The 20,619-nt window shown below is 32.4% G+C and overlaps 1 protein-coding gene across 1 annotated transcript in view; it reads right to left on the bottom strand.

The window, feature by feature from the left end:
* The window catches only part of LOC129989154 (uncharacterized), a 96,237-nt gene that overhangs the window by 3,623 nt on the left and 71,995 nt on the right, over nucleotides 1-20,619 (bottom strand). The window contains exon 2 of the mRNA XM_056097504.1: nucleotides 6,136-6,311. Within this exon, the coding sequence (XP_055953479.1) occupies nucleotides 6,142-6,311 (170 nt within the window). The 3' untranslated portion in view covers nucleotides 6,136-6,141. The remainder of the gene's footprint in view (nucleotides 1-6,135; nucleotides 6,312-20,619) is intronic.

The raw sequence follows: 20,619 nt of genomic DNA, 5'->3' as shown, positions 1-20,619 counted from the left end.
TGAAAAATCTTAAATGAAAAGAAAAAGAGTAACTTTTAAAAGCAATTCGCAAGTTTTCATCTTAATTTGAATTCATTATATTTGAAAGTTGATTTGAAAATTTGAAACTGTGATGACCAATGCAAACACTGTTTTGCATTGCTGTAAAAACAATGCAAAAATATTTTACTTTTCAAATAGCTTATCCATTAGCAAAATTGAAATTGAAAACTATTAATGCATTTTCATATGCCAAATGACAAAATTCACACAATTTTAAAACCGAAGAAAAAAATATGCCATGCTTTACTTTCTTGACACGCGCGCGAACAAGTATTAAATTTAAATTTATAACCGCTCTAAACAAGTCATCTTCGATCCTCGGTGGTTTCAGATGGAACATAAGAACACAGAAAGAAGGGGGGGGGATTTACAGATTACGTCGTTCCGAAAGGGGCGTGGCAGATTGACCTTGGCAGCGTGCCTCTCGTCGAATCAAAAAGCTCAGAGCTAATAGTGCGTTTTGTTCAAACCTTCAGGCGATTATTTCTTTCTGCCTTCATTTATTATTGCTTCGTTTTCTTTTCTTTTCTTTTTTTTTTTTCTTTCTCCTTTTCTTCGCTTATTTTTTTTTTAAATCTTATTAATTTTACCAGCTCGATCAATCAAGGCGATGCGGGTTCGTCGGTCGCTGGATTGCACCTTTCGCGACACAAGTGTTCGCAAAAAATACAAAGCGTCTGGTTTGCAATCGATTTTTATCAATTTGGAATAGATACGAATAAAAGGAGGGTGCGTTTCGAGTTTTTCTTGCGTGTCTAGGGAAGAAAAAGAAAAAAAAAACGGAAGGAAAATAAAAACGTTTATAATTATTATTATCGTATTTAATGATCTTTTCGAATATTATGATATAATTAAGCAACAGCAAAACTCGCCGTCACAGTCTCGGTTTAAACTCATTAGCTGTCACAATCCTCGTTTCGAGATTTTGGAAATTTTATGTACACCACTAGGGTATTTGGTACATTATATTTGATATTATAATTTAGCTTAATTCAATATATATATATATATCAGTCAATACTGTGTGAAGCAGAAAGTCTGTATTCTGTGCTCCGTTTTTTTATAACAAGCGAATTGATGTCATATTCGTCTGTAAGTTGAATGGAACAGAACTGTCATATTTGAAGCAATATATTTTTGGTTTGTGTTTTATGTTATAAAGAAATACCGCACAAAAATATGTAATTTAGTGTTATAAAAACGATCTTACTTACTCAGTCTCTTGTTTTTTCATTCAAATGATTTTATTGATTATTTTATAACAATATTATTATTTTTTAATTTCAAATATTTTAAAAACAATACATAATTTGAATATAAATATACTGTTAGATAACTTTTGATGCATATATATAACTTATCCGGTAAAAAATGTCAGTTAATGGATTAAGCTTGAAGCATTCCACCGAAATCTTCAGGAGCCAAATACTCGCCAATTCTGTCGCACTGGATTGGCTTATTTGGAAAATGAGATACCGTCTCCTAATATTTCCCATCGATTTCTGAGGAATGTTCAAAATTTTATTATCTGTCTCCATATGTTGTCGTATAATTTCTAAATAGAAAGTTAATCGAACAAATCAGTCGGCATTAAAGCAACCCCACCGGAAAAATAAAGCCAACAATTAATTTTAAAAAAATAAATTATCATCATTGCATTCGAAAAAACAAATACTAGTTTCAAAAATATGACTGCATATAAGACAAAGCCATATACTAAAGGTACAGTAAATAGTGGATTTTTTTTTATTTGATTGAAACGGATTCAATTAATATTCGCATAAGTCTAAAATTATTCGCATAATCTTAGATTGTGAAATCTAGAACATATTGTGTCATTGCTATTTGTAACAGTAAGAACACTTCTTTTATTGATTAAAAATAATTATTTAATAATATTCCTAATTTTTTTTAATAAGAGTACTCAAGTTCATTTATTATTACAGTTTACAGTCAGTTTTTATTTAAATAAATGCGTTTAATTTAAGATATAGCATGTAACTTGACTACTTTTCCGGTTTATATTAAAACCATTCATATTCACCAACTTTATGGGGGTTCATTCTAATCTAATCTACATTGACAGGGCATTTTTTTTAATATTTATTTAATCTTACATAAATTATTTATTACATTTTTTTCAACAAATTGATAGATATGCTTATAATATAAGTGTGTATATTTATAAGTTTATTATTACTATTATGGTCACGCTTAGAAGAAAAATAATATAAAGACTAATCTAGGTTTAAAAATCGTTTGGAATCCGCTAAAATTTGCACCAAAACAATTTTTTTTAAACATTAAAATGAAGTCAAAATTATTTTAATGCTGTAAATTTTAGAAATTTAAGTTGTCACACGTCGTTATTTTTTTTTTTAAATCGCTTTAGGGTGTGTATTTTTATCTTACCTAGTATATGAGTGGCAACTTTAGAAGTTTCAGATTATAGAGTGGCAACATGCACATACAGATACAATCTTCTTTATTATTAGTAGGCAAAGAGAACAATAGAATGTAGTATGCTAGTTCTTTTTCAGCTTCCTTAGTATTATAAGACAAATGTGTGTTTTTTTTAATTTGAAAAATAGCTATAAATTAAACTTAGCAATGAAGCTTTCCACTATTTTTATATATAATACTTTAATGCAGGCTTATTCAAAAACGGAAAGCATATTTAAAATATTCATTTCTAACGAAAGAATGTGACATGTACGATATATTACTGGATAGAGGTAAGTCCATGCATTCGAAGCTCAACTGTTTGATTACGAAAAAGATGGCGGCGTCCAGAAAAGTTGTTTTATATGTTATAGTATACAAAAAATGAATACAACTGTTGTACTGTAGCATACATTTCGTTGTAAGTTAAAAAAAGAGACGTTTTCTAATAAACAGATTTAAATTTGCTACAAAAAATTCTCAGAAGATTCGTTGAGTGTGTAGCGGATAGGAATGCGCGAGGATAGAACCTGGGACCTTGTGGTTCGCAGCCCAGTAACATGACCACAATACAAAAGCAATTGCTCGTGTAGCGTAGCTGTTAACTGGCTAATAAGCTTTCACCACAAGTGAATCCGAACTGCTTACAAACGTAAACCTAGGTAATTTAGCGCTATTTATGCGAGAATATAAAAGCCAAATTGTATGTACCATCTGTGTCTGTTATTTTCCATGATCTGCGAAATCGAATTGTTACAGCAGTGAATTCAATAACCAGGGGCCAGTAACTTCAAGTATGGCAATACTCATGCTGAATGTCATAAATAAGAATGCGAAATTTCTTTTATCTAGTGATGTGCCCCATGTGTATGTCTATATCTATTGTCGTCCATTAGAATTAAATATTTAAATGTGATCCTTTTTTGAATAACCTTGTATATACATGATCATACTGTTTACAAAATGTCTTATAGCCTTAAATCTTATATTATTATTCAAAAGTAAACAATTGTGTTTAATATTTTTGCTACTAAGCCAAACAAATGAATGTAGTCCAATTTACTACATTTTTATAGAATAAATTTTATAGATATTTATTCAATGAATCAAAAATGTATGTCACCTATTTGTTAAAGGACTTCGAATTGGCCCAAATACTTGATTATTTCATCATATAAACACGTAATCTGAAATGCCTGCACAAGCATCTCGGTTAAAAGGAGTGCGGGGGGGGGGGGTAATGCATGATATCAAAGGGGAAAAAAATTCCTTATGTAAATTTTTTGAAAAACGTTTTCCTTATTTTATTCCTTGCACGTGGGAATTTGCCTCGGTTTTTTTTCTTTAAAGATGAAATGAGGTAAAAAGAACACGAATACACAGATCACATTTTAGACTCCCTAGTTAACATCAATCGGCATGCCGACTCATTAGCGGGGCTATGAATATGTTAATTAGATCATTAGGACGCAATAAAACAGGTATACACGAACGTGACGAGTCCTTTAATTTAAAAATTTTTGCATTTATAAGATATGTGAGAAATTCTGTCTCTTGCGGGGAGGGGAGGGGAATAAAACCAATGTTCCCCCCACACACTCAGTTTCCAAAAATTAAAATTTCTGCTCGCCAAGCATAACGAACTCGCAGCTGCATGCCACCCGCAGTTCATTATTTGTGCGGTACAGTCAATGTATTAAAATACATCGAAATATTTCAAAAAAACCTTATAAAATAAGCTTTGAAAATGTACGAAATGAATGTAGTCTTTTCTCCCCCCCCCACCCTTTACCGCTCTTTTCAGGGTGCTAGTTAATGTAACATTACAATTACAATATTAATTTCCTTTCCTTTCCTTTGCATAGATTATCTATTGATTCTCTAATCTCCCCGTAGATAATTATAATTCCTTTGATATCATTATACCACTAAATATGCTATTAGATTTATTACAAACGAGCAGCTTTTGACGTCCATATGTTTCATCGGGAATACAGCGTTTACATTTAGTTAAACACATCTTATACAAAGCTTTCATTTTATTTAAGAATCTATTTATAAAGTATTTTTTGCTTCGAATTATGACGGTAGTAGAGATTTGTTATTTTGACAATTTTGCAGTAGTTCATTATGTCCACTAGTTCATCCATGTAATCAAATTAAACGTTATTTCCTATTATTCTGTAATTTCATTTTCTCACACGTTATGTAACCTGTTGAAGTAATAAACAAAACAATTCCTTAGCTATCAACAACAGAAGAAAATTGCGCGAGATTACATTTTTGGTGAAACATTGAAAATGGATTGAATCTATCTCACTGTAACAATAAAATTATGAAAATTATGGAAAAAGAATTTTTTTTCAAAAAATGTTCTTATTTCAAGAAAAAATTATACGGCGAATAAATTGATTGAAAAAATAATTTTTTTTAATTTGAAAATGGCGCAAAAATTATTTTTGTGTAAAAATATTTTTGAACAAAAATTATTTTTGTGTAAAAATATTTTTTGAAAATTGTGAAAAAAAACGCCAACATCTCATTTGCTTTTTAAATAATTAAAATTTCAAAAAATGCTTCTCTGAAGTGCACATTATCTACCCAAATTCTCAAAATTTTGGTAGCTCAAAGGTCTGACCTATACAGCACAAACACAAAAATCGATTTTTTTATAAACAGGAATGTAGGAAAACATGAGAGGGATAATTATTCTATTTTGAATTCAAAAACATTTTTTTTTTTTTTTTTACCACGTCGTTCAAACTCGAGCCGTAAAAAGTCATTTGAAATTTAACCTAACTTGTAGTATAAAGGTTCCTAATTTGTTAATATAGTAGATTTTCACTATCCAAAATCAATTTTACAAAAATTATAAATAAAAAAATGCATTTTTGCTTTTTTCATAGTTAAGGTTAAATACTTTTACGATCGCTTGATTATTAAAAGATTGAAAGTTTAATGATCGCCGTTCATTAAATTTTTCTCTTATTATTTATTCATATTTTTGTATTTTAATACCAGAATTTCATTTGTATTCTTTCACACAATTAAAAAGAAAATGGTTTAATGGCTGGGCTTAGAAAACAATCAACTGAGATCAGTGATGGTAAAACAATCAAGGAATGGACTAAGGATGGACTCTTATTGCAGCAGCTTCGAAATTATCGAACAACAAGATTAGTTTAGTTATTTATACTAATGTGCGGCGTTGGAGCAACACAAGACCCATTTAGAGATTTTGAGCCGCGGTCAGATGACGAGGACAACATCTGAATTACCACTCTCTTCTCCAAAGTTTGGAACTAACTCAATAGAAAATAATTTGTTCTACTAATGCCATGTCGCATTTTCAACAAATTTCAAAGCGTAGCCAAAGGCAAATGAATTGAGATTTTTTTCTGGTTAAAAAAAAGAATACATTATTATTATTATTATTTTGCCAGCATAGAACGCATTGTTCTATTTGAGATGGACTCATTGGAAATTGTTTCGCTTAAAGCGTAAGACTCGGGAACGGATTTTACACATTGAAGCGAGGTTCCAATACATGCAAACGCATGATTACAAACAATCTGTAACATATAATAGGAAAATTTTAAATGTTCAACAAAAGATGTATTCAAAGGGAAAAAAAGAGGGTGGTTAACTCACCTGCCCCTACGTGCAATCTATCCCGTAGGAGGAGGCATCGTTGAGATCCAGGGGTCTTCCGGCATCTTCGGCCTCGTTGAGCGCCCTATCACAGGAGACCGTCGATTCGGAGACCAGCGTCGTTGTCGTCGTCGTGCTTTCGGGTTGCGCCCTCCGTTTCTCGGGACGCGTGCATGCTGTGGAACAAAAGAATAAGCCATATAAAATCAGTTTTTAAAAATGCTTTTATTAGTGCACAGGAAAATAGCTTTTATTTTTAGAGAGGTATTTTGCAGTTTTAATTTATAACTCCCCAATTGCCTTTGACGACCAGCTGGCTCACCGAAGATACTGATTGCATTAAATTCAAACTAAAATTTCTAACATATAAATTTTATTTTGTTTACAATCCCTTAAAAGTATCAAATCGTGACAGACATTAGAAAGAATAATCTATATGAAAACAGTTATTAAAAGCTTGCTTTTATTAATGTACTGGAAAATAGTATTCCTTTTTACATTATTTTTGGAGAGTACTTTTATTTTTAATTTATAATTCACTAGCTGCCTTTGGCGGCCAGCTGATAACACAGCATATTCATCGTGTTAATTTTCAATCAAATCTTATGTATAAATTTCATTTTAGTCTTATTTCCACAAAAAAAAAAATTACTTTTAAGCATCAAATTGTAATAAACAGTTTTATTACTGTAAAAGACTCGTGTTTCTATGCAAAATAATTTTAATAGAATCAACTCCCCTTATACGATTAAATAATCCAGGTATTTCAACATAGACCCTTCAAATTATACGTCGCCTTTCGCTATACTATAACTTCTTTTTCTTGTATCCCACGAAAGATAAACAGAATACCTCCTTGGTTTTCAACAGAAGAAAAAAAAATCAAGCGATTAAAATGTGATGAAGTTCATTCAGATTTACGCTTAATTTAGAACTACACAAGGATGAGGCAAGATGGGCTTCGATATTCAAAATCGGGGTTAAACAGCGCTGACAACGAATGAGTAACAACGTATATTCCACGCTAAAGTCCAAATATTTGATTCACCACTTAAATTCATATTTTTAAATCCACTAATTGTTTATAAAAAATAAAAATAAAAACATTTGACTCATTGTAGTATAACCAACAGTATAATTGAATCTCGAAATCAAGATATTTTAAACCCATAATCGAAATTTGTGATCAGAATTAACGGTGAAAATTCCATATCCATCATAGATGATCCATAGAAACAAGAAGAGTACAGCATATCCATCATAGATGATCCATAGAAACAATAAGAGTACAGCATATCCATCATAGATGATCCATAGAAACAATAAGAGTACAGCATATTCATCATAGATGATCCATAGAAACAACAGAGTGCAGAATTTTTTCCAAACCTTGGTGAAAACAATATAATTTTCTTTATTGCTTTTATAGGTTAACAGAAAATTTACTCTAATGTATGATTATTGGTTTCATATTTTGAAACGCATTTCATGTCCAACGTAAGTATGCTTTGACATCAAATTTAAAAATTAAATATTCATTATTTTTTTCATTGTATTACTTTTTTTAAAGCCAAAATATACAAGCCAAACGAACACATTTTTTTTTGGAGGGGGGCTCACAAAAACCGGTTTTATGTCACATTTTACGTAAAAGTCTAAAGAAAAGTCGCCAAAAATTACAGTTAAAACATTTTTGTCTCTAAAGCCGAAAATTATCCATGTGTGTATATATGCGTACACATATACATAAAAAAAAAAAAAAGTGTGTTCAAGATCTTTATAAAAATATAATAAAAATCGTTTCATATTTATTAAGGTCCCGCTTTCGTCATGCTAACATGGCCGCTAACAATAGTTCCTTTCTATCTGTGCAACCACTAACTTCATCTTTTAACAAAACATAGTAAATCCAAATTCAACAGATTTTACTACAAAACATTATATATACTCCAATTGTATTCCTTTTTCCAAAAAAGATATTCGCGGCGTTTTCAGAAATGTTTGTAAATCAACGGCGTGAGCATCGAACTCGGCACCTATCTCACGATTTGACCATATTTCCGAGTTCAACATATGTCCGGAACTAAGTTATTCAAAGCGTTCTCAGGGATGCTATGCGAGCTGCTGTCATTTTTACGGCCTGCCGCACCCCCTTATGTCAGTGAAACGATTTTTTATGGCCCATAAAATAGACGACAACAAATAAGGCCTACTTTCTCCCTCCAGAGTTATGTATTAGGAAAGGGGGCCATATTTTAGGGCCCTTAAAAATGACATTCTTTCACTTCTTCTGTTATATCAGGTGACATTTTTTTTTAACTTATGGTGTTAATTTTTTTTCGTTGTCCGTTACACTGAATAATCGTAATCGTTTGGAGCTCATTCAAAAGGAATTCCATTGTATTAAATTGTGGGCAACTGCCGACGAATACACGCCTTCTACTTAATTTTCGGAATGCTACAATTCCTTAAAAGAATTATCTTGAAATTAATTTCGCTATCGTAAATTATATTTTAGGAACAGAGACTATATTCTAGAACTTAAGAAAATGGTACTCTTCAACCATTTCGTGGATGATTTTTTTAAAAACTTTTTAGGGTTTATTTTTCTTTCTGCGTTCATATGGGTTGGTAACATATTAAATCAAAAAGCCCACCCAATTTGTTCATTATGTGTAAGAAATAATCGCTCGTACACTCGCATAAAAAGGATGTTGATGATGATGATGATGTATCCGCGTTACCACAGAAAGGGTAAAAAGAAAGTAGACGGAAAGTAGCTCCTGAGGGTAAAGATCCCTGCGCACCCGAGGGCAGAAGTCTGACTTCTAGCTCATATGAAGATGAAATTCACACATTCGCTTGCACAACCCCTTTTTACAGGGGGGCACATTCACACACCTCACAGATAAAGAACAACCATGCCTGAACCAGGATTCGAACCCGAGACGCCCCGATCACGGGGAAGATGCGCTACCCCTATGCAAGGACGCCGGCAAAAAGGATGTTAAATCTACAGATACATAATGTCTATTTCGACGCTACCGTATTCAGGTAAGTCTTGACTTCCGGATTGAAAGGTGAACTGATTTGGAATAAGATTTTGTGTTAAAGAATCCGTGTGTGCGCAGCTCTGAATTTGCTACATGTACAGCTCATTCTACGAGTTTTAAAGACGGGTAAAATATTAAATAGAAGTATTCGCATAATTGTTCGTTTCATGTCAGAAAATAATCGAATATCCAGTGGTTCCTAAAGAGGATCTTAAAGCTGAAAAAACATAATTCTATCGTATTCTGATAAAGAATCTTTGATTCCGGGTAGACAGGTAAAAGGACTTGGAATAAGATTTGGTGCTAAAGACCCTATGTTATGCAGCAAGTACAATCATTCTGCGTGTACCATGGGGTAGGTAAAATATTAAATCAAAGTATCCATATAATTTGTTCGTTTAAAATCGAATATCCAGTTACCTAAAGGGAATCTTAAAGCTGAAAGTACATAATTTAGCGCTACTTTGGACGCTATCGTATTCTGATAACAGGCTTGGCTTCCGAATCGAAAGGTGAAAGAATTTGATATAAGATTTTGTGTTAAAGACCCTATGTTATCCATGCAGATCTAAGTATGCTGCAAGTACAATCATTCTGCGTGTACCATGGGGCTGATAAAATATTAAATTACCTTCAGAATTCGTACGTTTCAAAATAATTGAGTATCCATTTGTCTAAAGAGGATCTTAAAGTTGAAGATATATAATTCAACACCAATTTTGACGTTGCCTTATTCTGATAAAAGTCTTGATCGAAAAGTGGACGGATTTGGAATAAGATTTTATTGTAAAGACCCCATGTGGTTCCGGGTCTGATTTTGCTGCGAACATAACCCCCCTTCTGCGTGTCCTTTGGCCTGGTAAAATATCAAATCAAAGTAGCCGCATAATTTGTTCGATTCATGCAAACAAAAAAAAAGCATCCAACTGCCTGAAAAGGATATTAAAGTTGAAGATACATGTTACCACCAATTTTAATCAAAGTCTAGGCTTCCGCATCAGTATTTAAATGAATTCGATACCAGACTGGACCCTAGAGCTATTTTGTGTCGGACTTCGTAATTTTGAACCGCAGTCAAATAATGAGAATGACACCTAAGCTGGAACCCCCTCTCCAAACTTTCACGCCACAACAGCGGGAGGACGTTTGACCCTGACTGATTTAAAGCGCGCCAGGCCCGCTTACACGACAGTTCTTCGGTAGAATCGGGTCTGGAACCTAGAACCCTCCGGCTCCGCAGCCGAAACCTTACCATCAGGCCACCGCGGCCCCCCAGAATGTACTGAAGAGATATGACAATGTGTACGTTGACTGGAACATGCTGTTATTAAATAATAGCTTTCAATAATTCTATTTAAATTCAACATAAATTTTAAATATTCTGTTCAAGAATGTTTCAATTTTTCAAGTAGTGTGTATGCAGTACGCTCACGCATTGGTTTTTAATTCAATATAATACTGAATCCGTTCACTTTTCGATCCGAAAGCTAAGATTTACCAAAATACGGTTTTTATCAAAATGGGTACTAAATTATAAATCTGCAGTTTTAAGATCCTCTTTAAATTGGGAGGAGGGGTGGGGGGTGTTGATTTAATATTTTACCAGTCCATAAGAAGCTCAGAAGGGGTTGTACACTCAGCATACTCAGAGCCGCGTACACACGAGCTCATTATTACAAAATCTTTTTCCAAATTCTTTCGATGCGGAAGCCAAGGCTTATTAGAATACTGTCCCTTCAAAATTAACGCCAAATTATGTGTCCGCAGCTTTAAAGTATTCTTTAGATGGGGCGGGTTCTTTGATTTAATATTTTGCCAGTCCGTAGGACACGCAGTTGGCAATCAGGAAGCTGCAAAAGATTAACACCGCCAGAAAAAAAAAGCACAATGAAAAAGCCGAAAGTGATGATAAATGTATGCGCAAAGAAGAATTTAAAAAAAGGGAGGAAAACCTGAGCTAAAAAGCTGACAAGTTCAGCTGAATGAGGAAGGCGGTTAAACACAAAGCAGTACAAAGCCTCTCTTTGAGAAGTGTGAAAGAAAGGCACAAAAAGCCGAAAGTAAACTGCTCTTTTGTTTTACCAGCTTTGTTTCACGGTCAAAGCTATTGGTAGGCGGAATAACAAGTTTTACAGGGGTGGCGGACGATTCGTCTTTAAAAACACATAAATTTAAATTTTTACAATTATATTTATATACCAGCTTTTATAGATACTTTTAAAAAATAAAACAATCTATGATTTAAAATAAATTTGTATTTCTTTTTAGCGGACATCAGTAAATATGGTTAAAATTTCCCCCACGAGCATTTTTCCCCCTTTCTTGCTGCAAGGGGGGGGGGAGAATTTTTTTTATTTATATTCTTATTTGAAAAAAATTATCAAGATCCTGTTATTGAAATATTAATAAGAAAACGAATGCCCATCAATACTAAAGCTGGAAGAAGAAAGCATCATAAAAAATTTTGTGGTTCTAAATCGATTTAAGGAACACAGTTTGCAAAGATAACTGTATTCCACCAAGATTTCAATAATTTTAGCATCATGAGAATTTACACACAGTTATAGAAAAAGTGCATCAACACGCGTAGATTTTATACCACATTAACCAGAAGACATTTGAAAATTAACAAATTTGCTTCAGTTTAAGATATTAAATTATTTAATTAAACGATATTAAAAGTAATTTTCACTTTTTTATGTATTTCGCTTTGATACTAACAATGTATACAAGTATAAAATTTTGTACGCAATAGACTGAAAAAAAAGAAATAATATAATGCTTTTTTTTTTTTTTTTTTCTCTACGATGGAACTAGACACAAACCGTATCATATTCAGTAAATACACTAGAAAATCAAGGAGAGATACTTAGATGCACTTGAAAAGATATCACAAATAATAATTCGAAAACAATCATAGATCACAAAAAAATCAATTATTTACCTTCAAATATGTTACTTTAGCAGTTACCTTGATTTTTCTATCACTTTAATAAGTTGCTTCAATAGTCAAATCGATAATCTACTGCTAAATCTATTACCTCAATCGATACATCGATTATTTATTTTTAGTTCTACTTCAGTATTTACATCGGTTATTTACCTTTAATTAAGCTAATTCAGTCCTTATATCCATTATTTACTTCAATTCGGTTATTTAATCTTTACATCAATTCCGTTACTACAGTCTTTACATAAATTACTTACTTCAATTCTGTACTTTAATCTTTACATCCATTATTTACTTCAATTCTGTTACTTCAGTCATTACATCCATTACTTACTTCAATTATGTTCTTTAATCCTAACATCCATTATTTACTTCAATTCTGTTATTTAATATTTACATCCATTATTTACTTCAATTCTGTTATTTAATATTTACATCCATTGTTTACTTCAATTCTGTTATTTAATCTTTACATCCAATATTTACTGCAATTCTGTTATTGAATCTTTATATCCCTTATTTACTTCAATTCTGTTACTTCAGTCTTTACATCCATTATTTACTTCAATTCTGTTATTTAATATTTACATCCATTATTTACTTCAATTCTGTTATTTAATCTTTACATCCAATATTTACTGCAATTCTGTTATTGAATCTTTATATCCATTATTTACTTCAATTCTGTTACTTCAGTCTTGACATCAATTATTTACCTTCAATTCTTCTACCTCAGTCTTAGCATCAATTATTTAACTTCAATACTGTAACCTCAGTCGTTATTTATTATCAAAATAGGCTTGCATCATGTCTTTGCATTAATTATTTATCTTCAATTCAAGTCTTTACATCGATTATTCATTCATCTTTAATTCTATTCTTCGGTTATTTACCTTCAATTCTGTTACAGGGTTTCAACAATATCATTTTCATAATCAAAAATTTAATTAAAGCTATTCTGCTCTAAATAAGAAGAACACAAAATAGAAACTACATTACAAATTCAACGAAAGTTTTTTTTTTGAAGGGGGGGAGGGGGAGGGCAAACATTACTTCATGTTTATCACGAACTACGATGCCACATTTCATCTCCCTCACTCAGGCGAACACCCAACTCCGCCCATCAAACAGGTTTCCAGAAGAAGTCCCAAAAGATTATGAATTGCGCTGCCTTCCCACCCAAAGGTTAATGTGATTGCTGTATTGTCCGAGGGACAATCGCACCCTCCACGGCCACAACTGCATCGAGAAACGCTCGTAAATTCTTGGTCGCGTCATTTCGGATGAACCACCCCGCACCAGTTGCCTGCCCTAGCAGCAGCTGCGTGAGTTTATGGGATCGTAAAACCGAGTTCTGTAAGGGGTGCTTCGACCTTTGTCCAGTTGGAAACATTCCCATGATTACGGGGTGATGATGGAAAGATCGTTTCCATTCGAATCCAGAGGTGCAAAGAAAACGGACGCTTTATGGTGAGGAAAAAGAATAATCATTATTGCACAGGATTCCTATGTGCCATTGAATACATCTATTGTCAAGCTTTAACTATACCAGAAGAAGATGGGACTCCTCGATAAAGCACAGACCAAGCTTCAAGTATGTTGTCATACACTCAAATTGAATTCTTTGAGTCAGAATCATTTTAATCATATAAAAATCAGAATGCGATTGAAGTAAAGATTACAGTTCTGCAAAAGCCCCCAACCCAAAAATGTAAGTTTTATCATGGCACTTTAAGAGACGAGAAGCACTCGTGAATTTATTTTTTTCCCCAATGGTCAATTCAATTTTCGCCAGGAACAAAAATATTTCCAATCGAAAACTATTGTCCCGTTTTGTTTAATACTATCTTTTTGAAAGAAATATAAAAATTCGAACGATTTCCCAATCTTCAATTGAAATTTGAAGAAAAAAATAACGTTTGGATTTTCTTCTTGCAGTTTAAATTATAGTTTCTGTATACATGTATTTCATGCTAGTTTGATGTCAGAGGAACTAGTACAATTCCGCTGCCCGAAACCAATCACATTTGGTGTTGCTCTTTTTTACTTTCTCGTATGAAGTAGAAAGTATAGTAACCGTCAAAAAATTCGAACTCGAGATTTTGACGAATCTCCACGTTTTAGATCTTCCCGAAAAACACATCTCTGCGAAATGTCCGTCTGTGATTAAGATAACTGAAAAACGCTATGAGTTAGAGGGTTGTTGTTGTTGTTTCTTATGGCACTTGCCACGGACAAACCCGTTGTTCAAAGACAGCCGAAGCCTAAAGGGGAGCGCCTCTTGTTTTTATCGTAGAGCCAACTTGGGCCAAGAGTACGACTTAACTACTCACGCATCACTCATTCGCTTGCACAACCCCTTTTTACAGGAGGGCACATTCACACTCCTCACAGATAGAGCACAGGAGTAGGAGAACAACCATGCCCAAATCAGGACTCGAACCCGGGACACCCAGATCACAGGGAAGATGAGTTAGAGGGTTGAAATTTGGTATATAGTCTTCACACCAGATTTTCAGACACATTTTGGGCAAATTCCGTGCATAGAAAGTCTGTCAGTCTGTCCGGCTCTTCGAATATAAGTCAACACAGCAATTACAAAATGAAGAAAACTAGGTAGATGAAATTCAGTACACAGATTTAATATCCATAATGTGAACACGAATCAAATTTTGAACCAAATCCATTTGCGTGTTTAGACGCGCTTTTCCCAACCGATTTAAATTAAAATTTGTTAAAGAATTAAAAATAAAGTAAAAAAATTCCACACCAAATTGGACATATTTAAGTCATTGCGTCGTTGAGTTGTCACATTTACATTTTTCTGAACATACAGATCGAACGATGGTCAACCCCTTGTTGGATTTGACTCAAAATTCGAAAGGTGTCTAGACTATAGATGTTAAACCCGTGTACTATATATTTTTTTTCTATCTAAACATCTTGTAATTATTGTGTTAAATTATATTTCGAACAACCGGACAGGCAGACTTTCTCAAGAGGGCGAAAGAGTGGGAGGGGTTCTGAAAATTTCATAGAAATCTACAAATTTCGTATAAAGACCGTATACCAAATTTCATCCCTCTAGATTAAAGTGTTTCTGAGTTATCTTTATCACGGACAGACAGACAGACGAATATTTATCAAAAATGTGTTTATCGAACTCAAAGAAATCTACAACGTCGAGAATTGTCAAAATCTCGAGTTTGAATTTTATTGACGATTACTATATTTCCTCTATTCTACAAATACGAGGAAGTTAGTATTTAAACAAGAAATGGGCAGATTTGGGTCGACAAATGAAATTCAAAAATATTCCTAATTCATCAACATAGGCCGAAATAAAAAATAAAAATCCTTTTTCCTCATAATTTGTGGGAAATGTTATCAGATAAAAAATATATATGCATGTCCATTTTGATAATAAGTCTCATTTGACAACAGTACATAAAATGTATTACAATACGACGTTTTGATAACGACTGCGAGATTAATTGCCCCCAAAAAAAATCAAAGTCAACATAAAATAAAAGAGAAAAGCCATTTGAAGAAACAAAGAGTAACAGAAAAAATGAGGCGTATCGCAGTTTCCATCTCCACTTTTAATTCCCCCTCATTTCCCCTAATGGGCCCCGAGCCCTATTTACCTTCAATTTAGAGCCCTAATATTACCTTTCAATAATTGCAGTTACATTGAAAAACTGCATGCACGATCAGACAATTAAGACAAACAAACGTGTGGTTTATTTTAAAACGTATCACTGCACCTCAAACTTTTTTTTTTTTTTTTTGCATTAAGAGCAACCACTGCCAAACTATTTCCTCACGCTCCACCAGATATTCTATCTCGAACAGTACAAAGCACTTAGCACAAGGACAACACACATGTAAGTTGATGATTGCGAGAGTGGAATAAGTCAAGGCTTCTTCAGCTTTGTTTCATTCGTTATCCTTTCTTGGGTGAAAATAATCATCATGGTTTTATTTTAGCCGTGAGCCCAAAGTGAAAAATAAATACGATAATAAACCATTCATCAGTGATAATTAATTTTTAAAATTCATATTATTTTACTAAAAAATTTGTAAACATTTGAAAAGTGATTTTTTAAATGTGATGATTAAAATGACGAAAGTTTTAATTGTATTAAATTTTTTAGTAATTCTGGGGCTATATAGAAAGGCAGTCAGATGACGAGGACGATATCTGAGCAAAACTTCCATTTAAAAAGTAACTGATATATTCAAATAGAATTTTAAAATTCGTGACAGTACTCGCCGACTTGGGACGAAAGATGCTAGCATGCAACATAAAATACAATTAAATAATATATTAAGTGAAGAAAGTAAGTAATATATAAAAATTTAGTTCCCATCAGAAAAAAAAATCGATATTATATATAATAAACATTTAAATGAAAGTTGGATCATTTCACTTTCAAAGACGTTTAGTAAAAAATATCAGGTCATTCTAAGTTTTCTACATGTTGTTAACTTCAATCTTCATGTCTTACATTGAGCTTTATATTAACTTCTCGTGTACTTGGCTATTTAATTAAATTATTCATAGGGCATTGCTTTTTAAAAAGGACAAAACTAAACACTGATTATATATTAAAAAAGTGTACTCGTAACTTAACGTACACATCGTAATTTACGTTCTACAATATAATTATTATTATTAAAATGGGTAAATTGTGATTTTCAGCAGCAAAAGTTATCATCCCTTAATGCCAGAGAGTTACTGTTATAATAGATATCAAAAAGCTTCGGCGAAAGAAGAAAAATTTGAAGACAGTGCTTATAAAAAACAGTTTTGAGGGGTCAAAATTTTAAGAGACGAAATTTCTTAGTGATTGAAAATACGGTATTATTACTGTTTGGTTTCCAAATATCTAGCTATTATCTTTCCACAATATACATTTTCTCTCTAATAGCAATAAATATTAAACTACTCTGCTTTTGTCAGTTATAAATTGATTACAAATTGCATTTGAGCCTTTCAAATTACATGCAAGAACACAATAACCCTATTTAAAGGAACCATAATCTTGACAGCTCAATTTATACTACTTCGGAAGGATTGTTTCAGTCTAAGCTCAGCTGATTATGTTAATAATGTTTAAAATATGAATCAAAGGAAGAAAGTTTTCTGATTCTGTTCTCCGTTTGTTCTTTCAAACCAGCATTATTCGAAAATTGATAAGACTGATTGGTCTTTAGAAGTAAACTACTGGCTTGGTGCAGTCTGGTTGTTTACTGTAGGTTTTCAGCCAAGGGAAACGCAAATGTGTGACAATTTTCCCACTGGGCCTTTCCTGAAAGCAATGCATCATAATATATTGGAATCACCATCAGATAGTTTTAGCTGAAGTAATGTAGCTTTCATTAACAGAAGATGCCATCATTTATCAACAGAACTTGACTAATTTTGGTTCAGCATGCTGGACCAAGTAGATTAGGATCATAAGCATGAAATGAGCAAAATAAAATGATCAGATAATCAGAATTTCTAGTCACAATACTCTATCTATTACAGGGAGTAGTGAATGTAGCCGGACAAAATGATATTAGTTTCTAATGCTTGATCCTTGACGTTTAATTCAGTCATTTTATAAATGAGAAAATGAATTTGTGTTTTATGCTAGGTCACCGTAAATATTAGGAGAATTTCTTTTCTGTTCTGATCCAAAACATTTGGTCACTTGACAAAATGGGCCTGCATTTTAGACCGAAACACTGTATATATTAGGAGAATTGTAGTCTAATTGCATGAAAGATATTGGTCTTTCTTCTGATCCGGTACATTAGTCCCTTTATAAATGACAAAATGGGTCTGCATTTTAGATCGGAACATTGTAGATATTAGGAGAATTGGAATCTAGTTTCATCAAAGTGCCTGGTGTTTCCTGTTCTGATTCAAGTCACTTGATAAAATAAGTCTGCATTTTAGACCGGAACACTATAAATATTAGGAGAATTGGTGCCTAGTTGTGTCAAAGAGCCCATTCTGATCCAAGACATTTAGTCACTTTATAAATGACGAAATGAGTCTGCATTTTAGACAGGAACACTATAAATATTAGGAGAATGGGTGCCTAGTTGTGTCAAAGAGACTGGCCTTTCCCATTCTGATCCAAGACATTTAGTCACTTTATAAATGACGAAATGAGTCTGCATTTTAGACAGGAACACTATAAATATTAGGAGAATTGGTGCCTAGTTGTGTCAAAGAGACTGGCCTTTCCCATTCTGATCCAAGACATTTAGTCACTTTATAAATGACGAAATGAGTCTGCATTTTAGACAGGAACACTATAAATATTAGGAGAATTGGTGCCTAGTTGTGTCAAAGAGACTGGCCTTTCCCATTCTGATCCAAGACATGTAGTCACTTTATAAATGACGAAATAAGCAGTGATACTCATTTTGTCATATTAGGACACAAATTAAGCTTATTTCACACCGGGACATCGTTTCGGTGTTTGTATTACTTCACCACAAACATAATGAACACGTACTAATTATAAGCAAATAAGACTCTCTTTTATATACATAATAAAAAATATAACTTTTTAAAAAATTTTATGTTTGATTTTTTTGTCTTTAATGGATATTTTATTATTACAAATATGATATCATGAAATTTCAATCTCATTCTGAGAAGACAATATTAATACAAATTTAATTAATTCAATCATTAAACGGGAAATAAAATCGGTAAATTTTAAAATCTCTTATTATCATTAGTATGCAAGAATATAAAAAATTTTAAAACAAATGTACCAGATTTTAAAATAAGGACCAATAAAAAAAATCTATCAGAAAAATTTATCTTTACATTAAAAAAAAACAAGTTAAATAAATTGTGTAAAAGATGGAATATTCCGTAGCATTTCTTTATTAAAAATAAAAACTCTTTAACTCGAAATGAATCAAATTTGAGAATATCCATAAACCCCAAACGGTTTGTCACTTCAGAAAAACTCATTTTTTAGGCCCCTTGACTTAGATCACTTACGCAAGCGAATAGCTTTTTTAATCTCTAACCTTGGCAGGAGCATCATGAAGGTCAGAGAAAGCTCTTCTTCCGGCAAAGTCAAGGCAAGCAGCTCCCCCTAGTGATTATAATAAGAATCATATAATTATTAGATCATTACGGAGTTTGACTCCACCTTCTCCCCCACCCCCTCCTTTATCCAATTTCGTATTCCAAGAATCAGGTGTAATTCCAATACAAATTGCAAGAAATTTATGTGCAAAAATCCATCGGAACTGGTTTGAAACCTACACCACTCGTGAAATTAATGCTTTGACGACAAGAAACTGAAGCCGCCGATTAGTCACATCGAATCTGATTTTTGATACAAAGTTCCTAATTTGCCGGTGCTCAAAAACGATCACGTATTCAGGGCGGAATTCACACTCATTTGAGCTTGGGCAAGAGTGAATTGGTAAATTGTGTTGACATGATGGGAAACTTAATAAAAGAATGCTACCGGAAAATGGATACTCTGGAAGAGAATAACTGTAACTGTTTCGCGTTATAGTTCTGGCACTGCTTTTATATGTAGAAAAGTGTTGAACAAATAAATAACAAGAAGCAAAAATCGTGACCATTTTTTACCGACTCTTTTGAATACATTAATTAATTTGTTTCGAGACTAACATAGAAATATATGATTATTAATATTATATAAATATTTGATTATTAAATAAAAGAAATATTTGATTATTAAATTAAATAAATATTTGATTATTAAATTAAAGAAATATTTGATTATTAAAATAAAGAAATATTTGATTATTAAAATAAAGAAATATTTGATTATTAAATTAAATAAACATTTGATTATTAATATTATTTTATTTAAAATCGTGAGTGCCATCTTTTACAATTAAAGGTCGTTTATAAAATAAGCAAAGTAGGTGGCTGCTTATAACCTGCAACTTTGGGAAGGGGAAGGGAGTTGAATCTTGAGAATTTCTGCAATATTTTCAGAATAATTAAATTTTGTATTTTTATTGAATTTCCAAAGACCGTGTACTTGAACTAATATAAATTAAAATCAAGCACCGCTGAAATTTTGTAAGTTATTCTGACAACATTCCTAATTAATTGCCTTTCTTAAGTTTACATTACGCTGCTTTGTAATTTTAAAACAAATACTTTCTTCATAATTTTTTTTTTTAAATGTTCCAATTTTTTTTTTTATTTTAGATTTTTAGATTTGAGTTTACAAGGTTTTTTTTTTTTTAATAAGAATATATATGACATTGGAAGTTGAGGAGAGGGAAGGCGAGACTTCTAAAAGCCCCTAAGAGTCTTAATTCGGCTCTGCTTATAGCTCAAGACATTTATCAGTAATTCCTAAAGCATTTCTACAAAATTGCTAAAAGCTGTAATGAATATACAAATAGTTTATGTGAGACAAACTAAAAAGGTATCAAAATTTGAACATTCCAATGTTTTAACTTATTAAT

Source organism: Argiope bruennichi, chromosome 10, assembly GCF_947563725.1.
Source record: "Argiope bruennichi chromosome 10, qqArgBrue1.1, whole genome shotgun sequence".
In the NCBI taxonomy this organism is placed as follows: Eukaryota; Metazoa; Arthropoda; class Arachnida; order Araneae; family Araneidae; genus Argiope; species Argiope bruennichi.
Note: the sequence above shows the minus strand (reverse complement) of the source record. Positions and strands in the feature narration are given on the sequence as shown.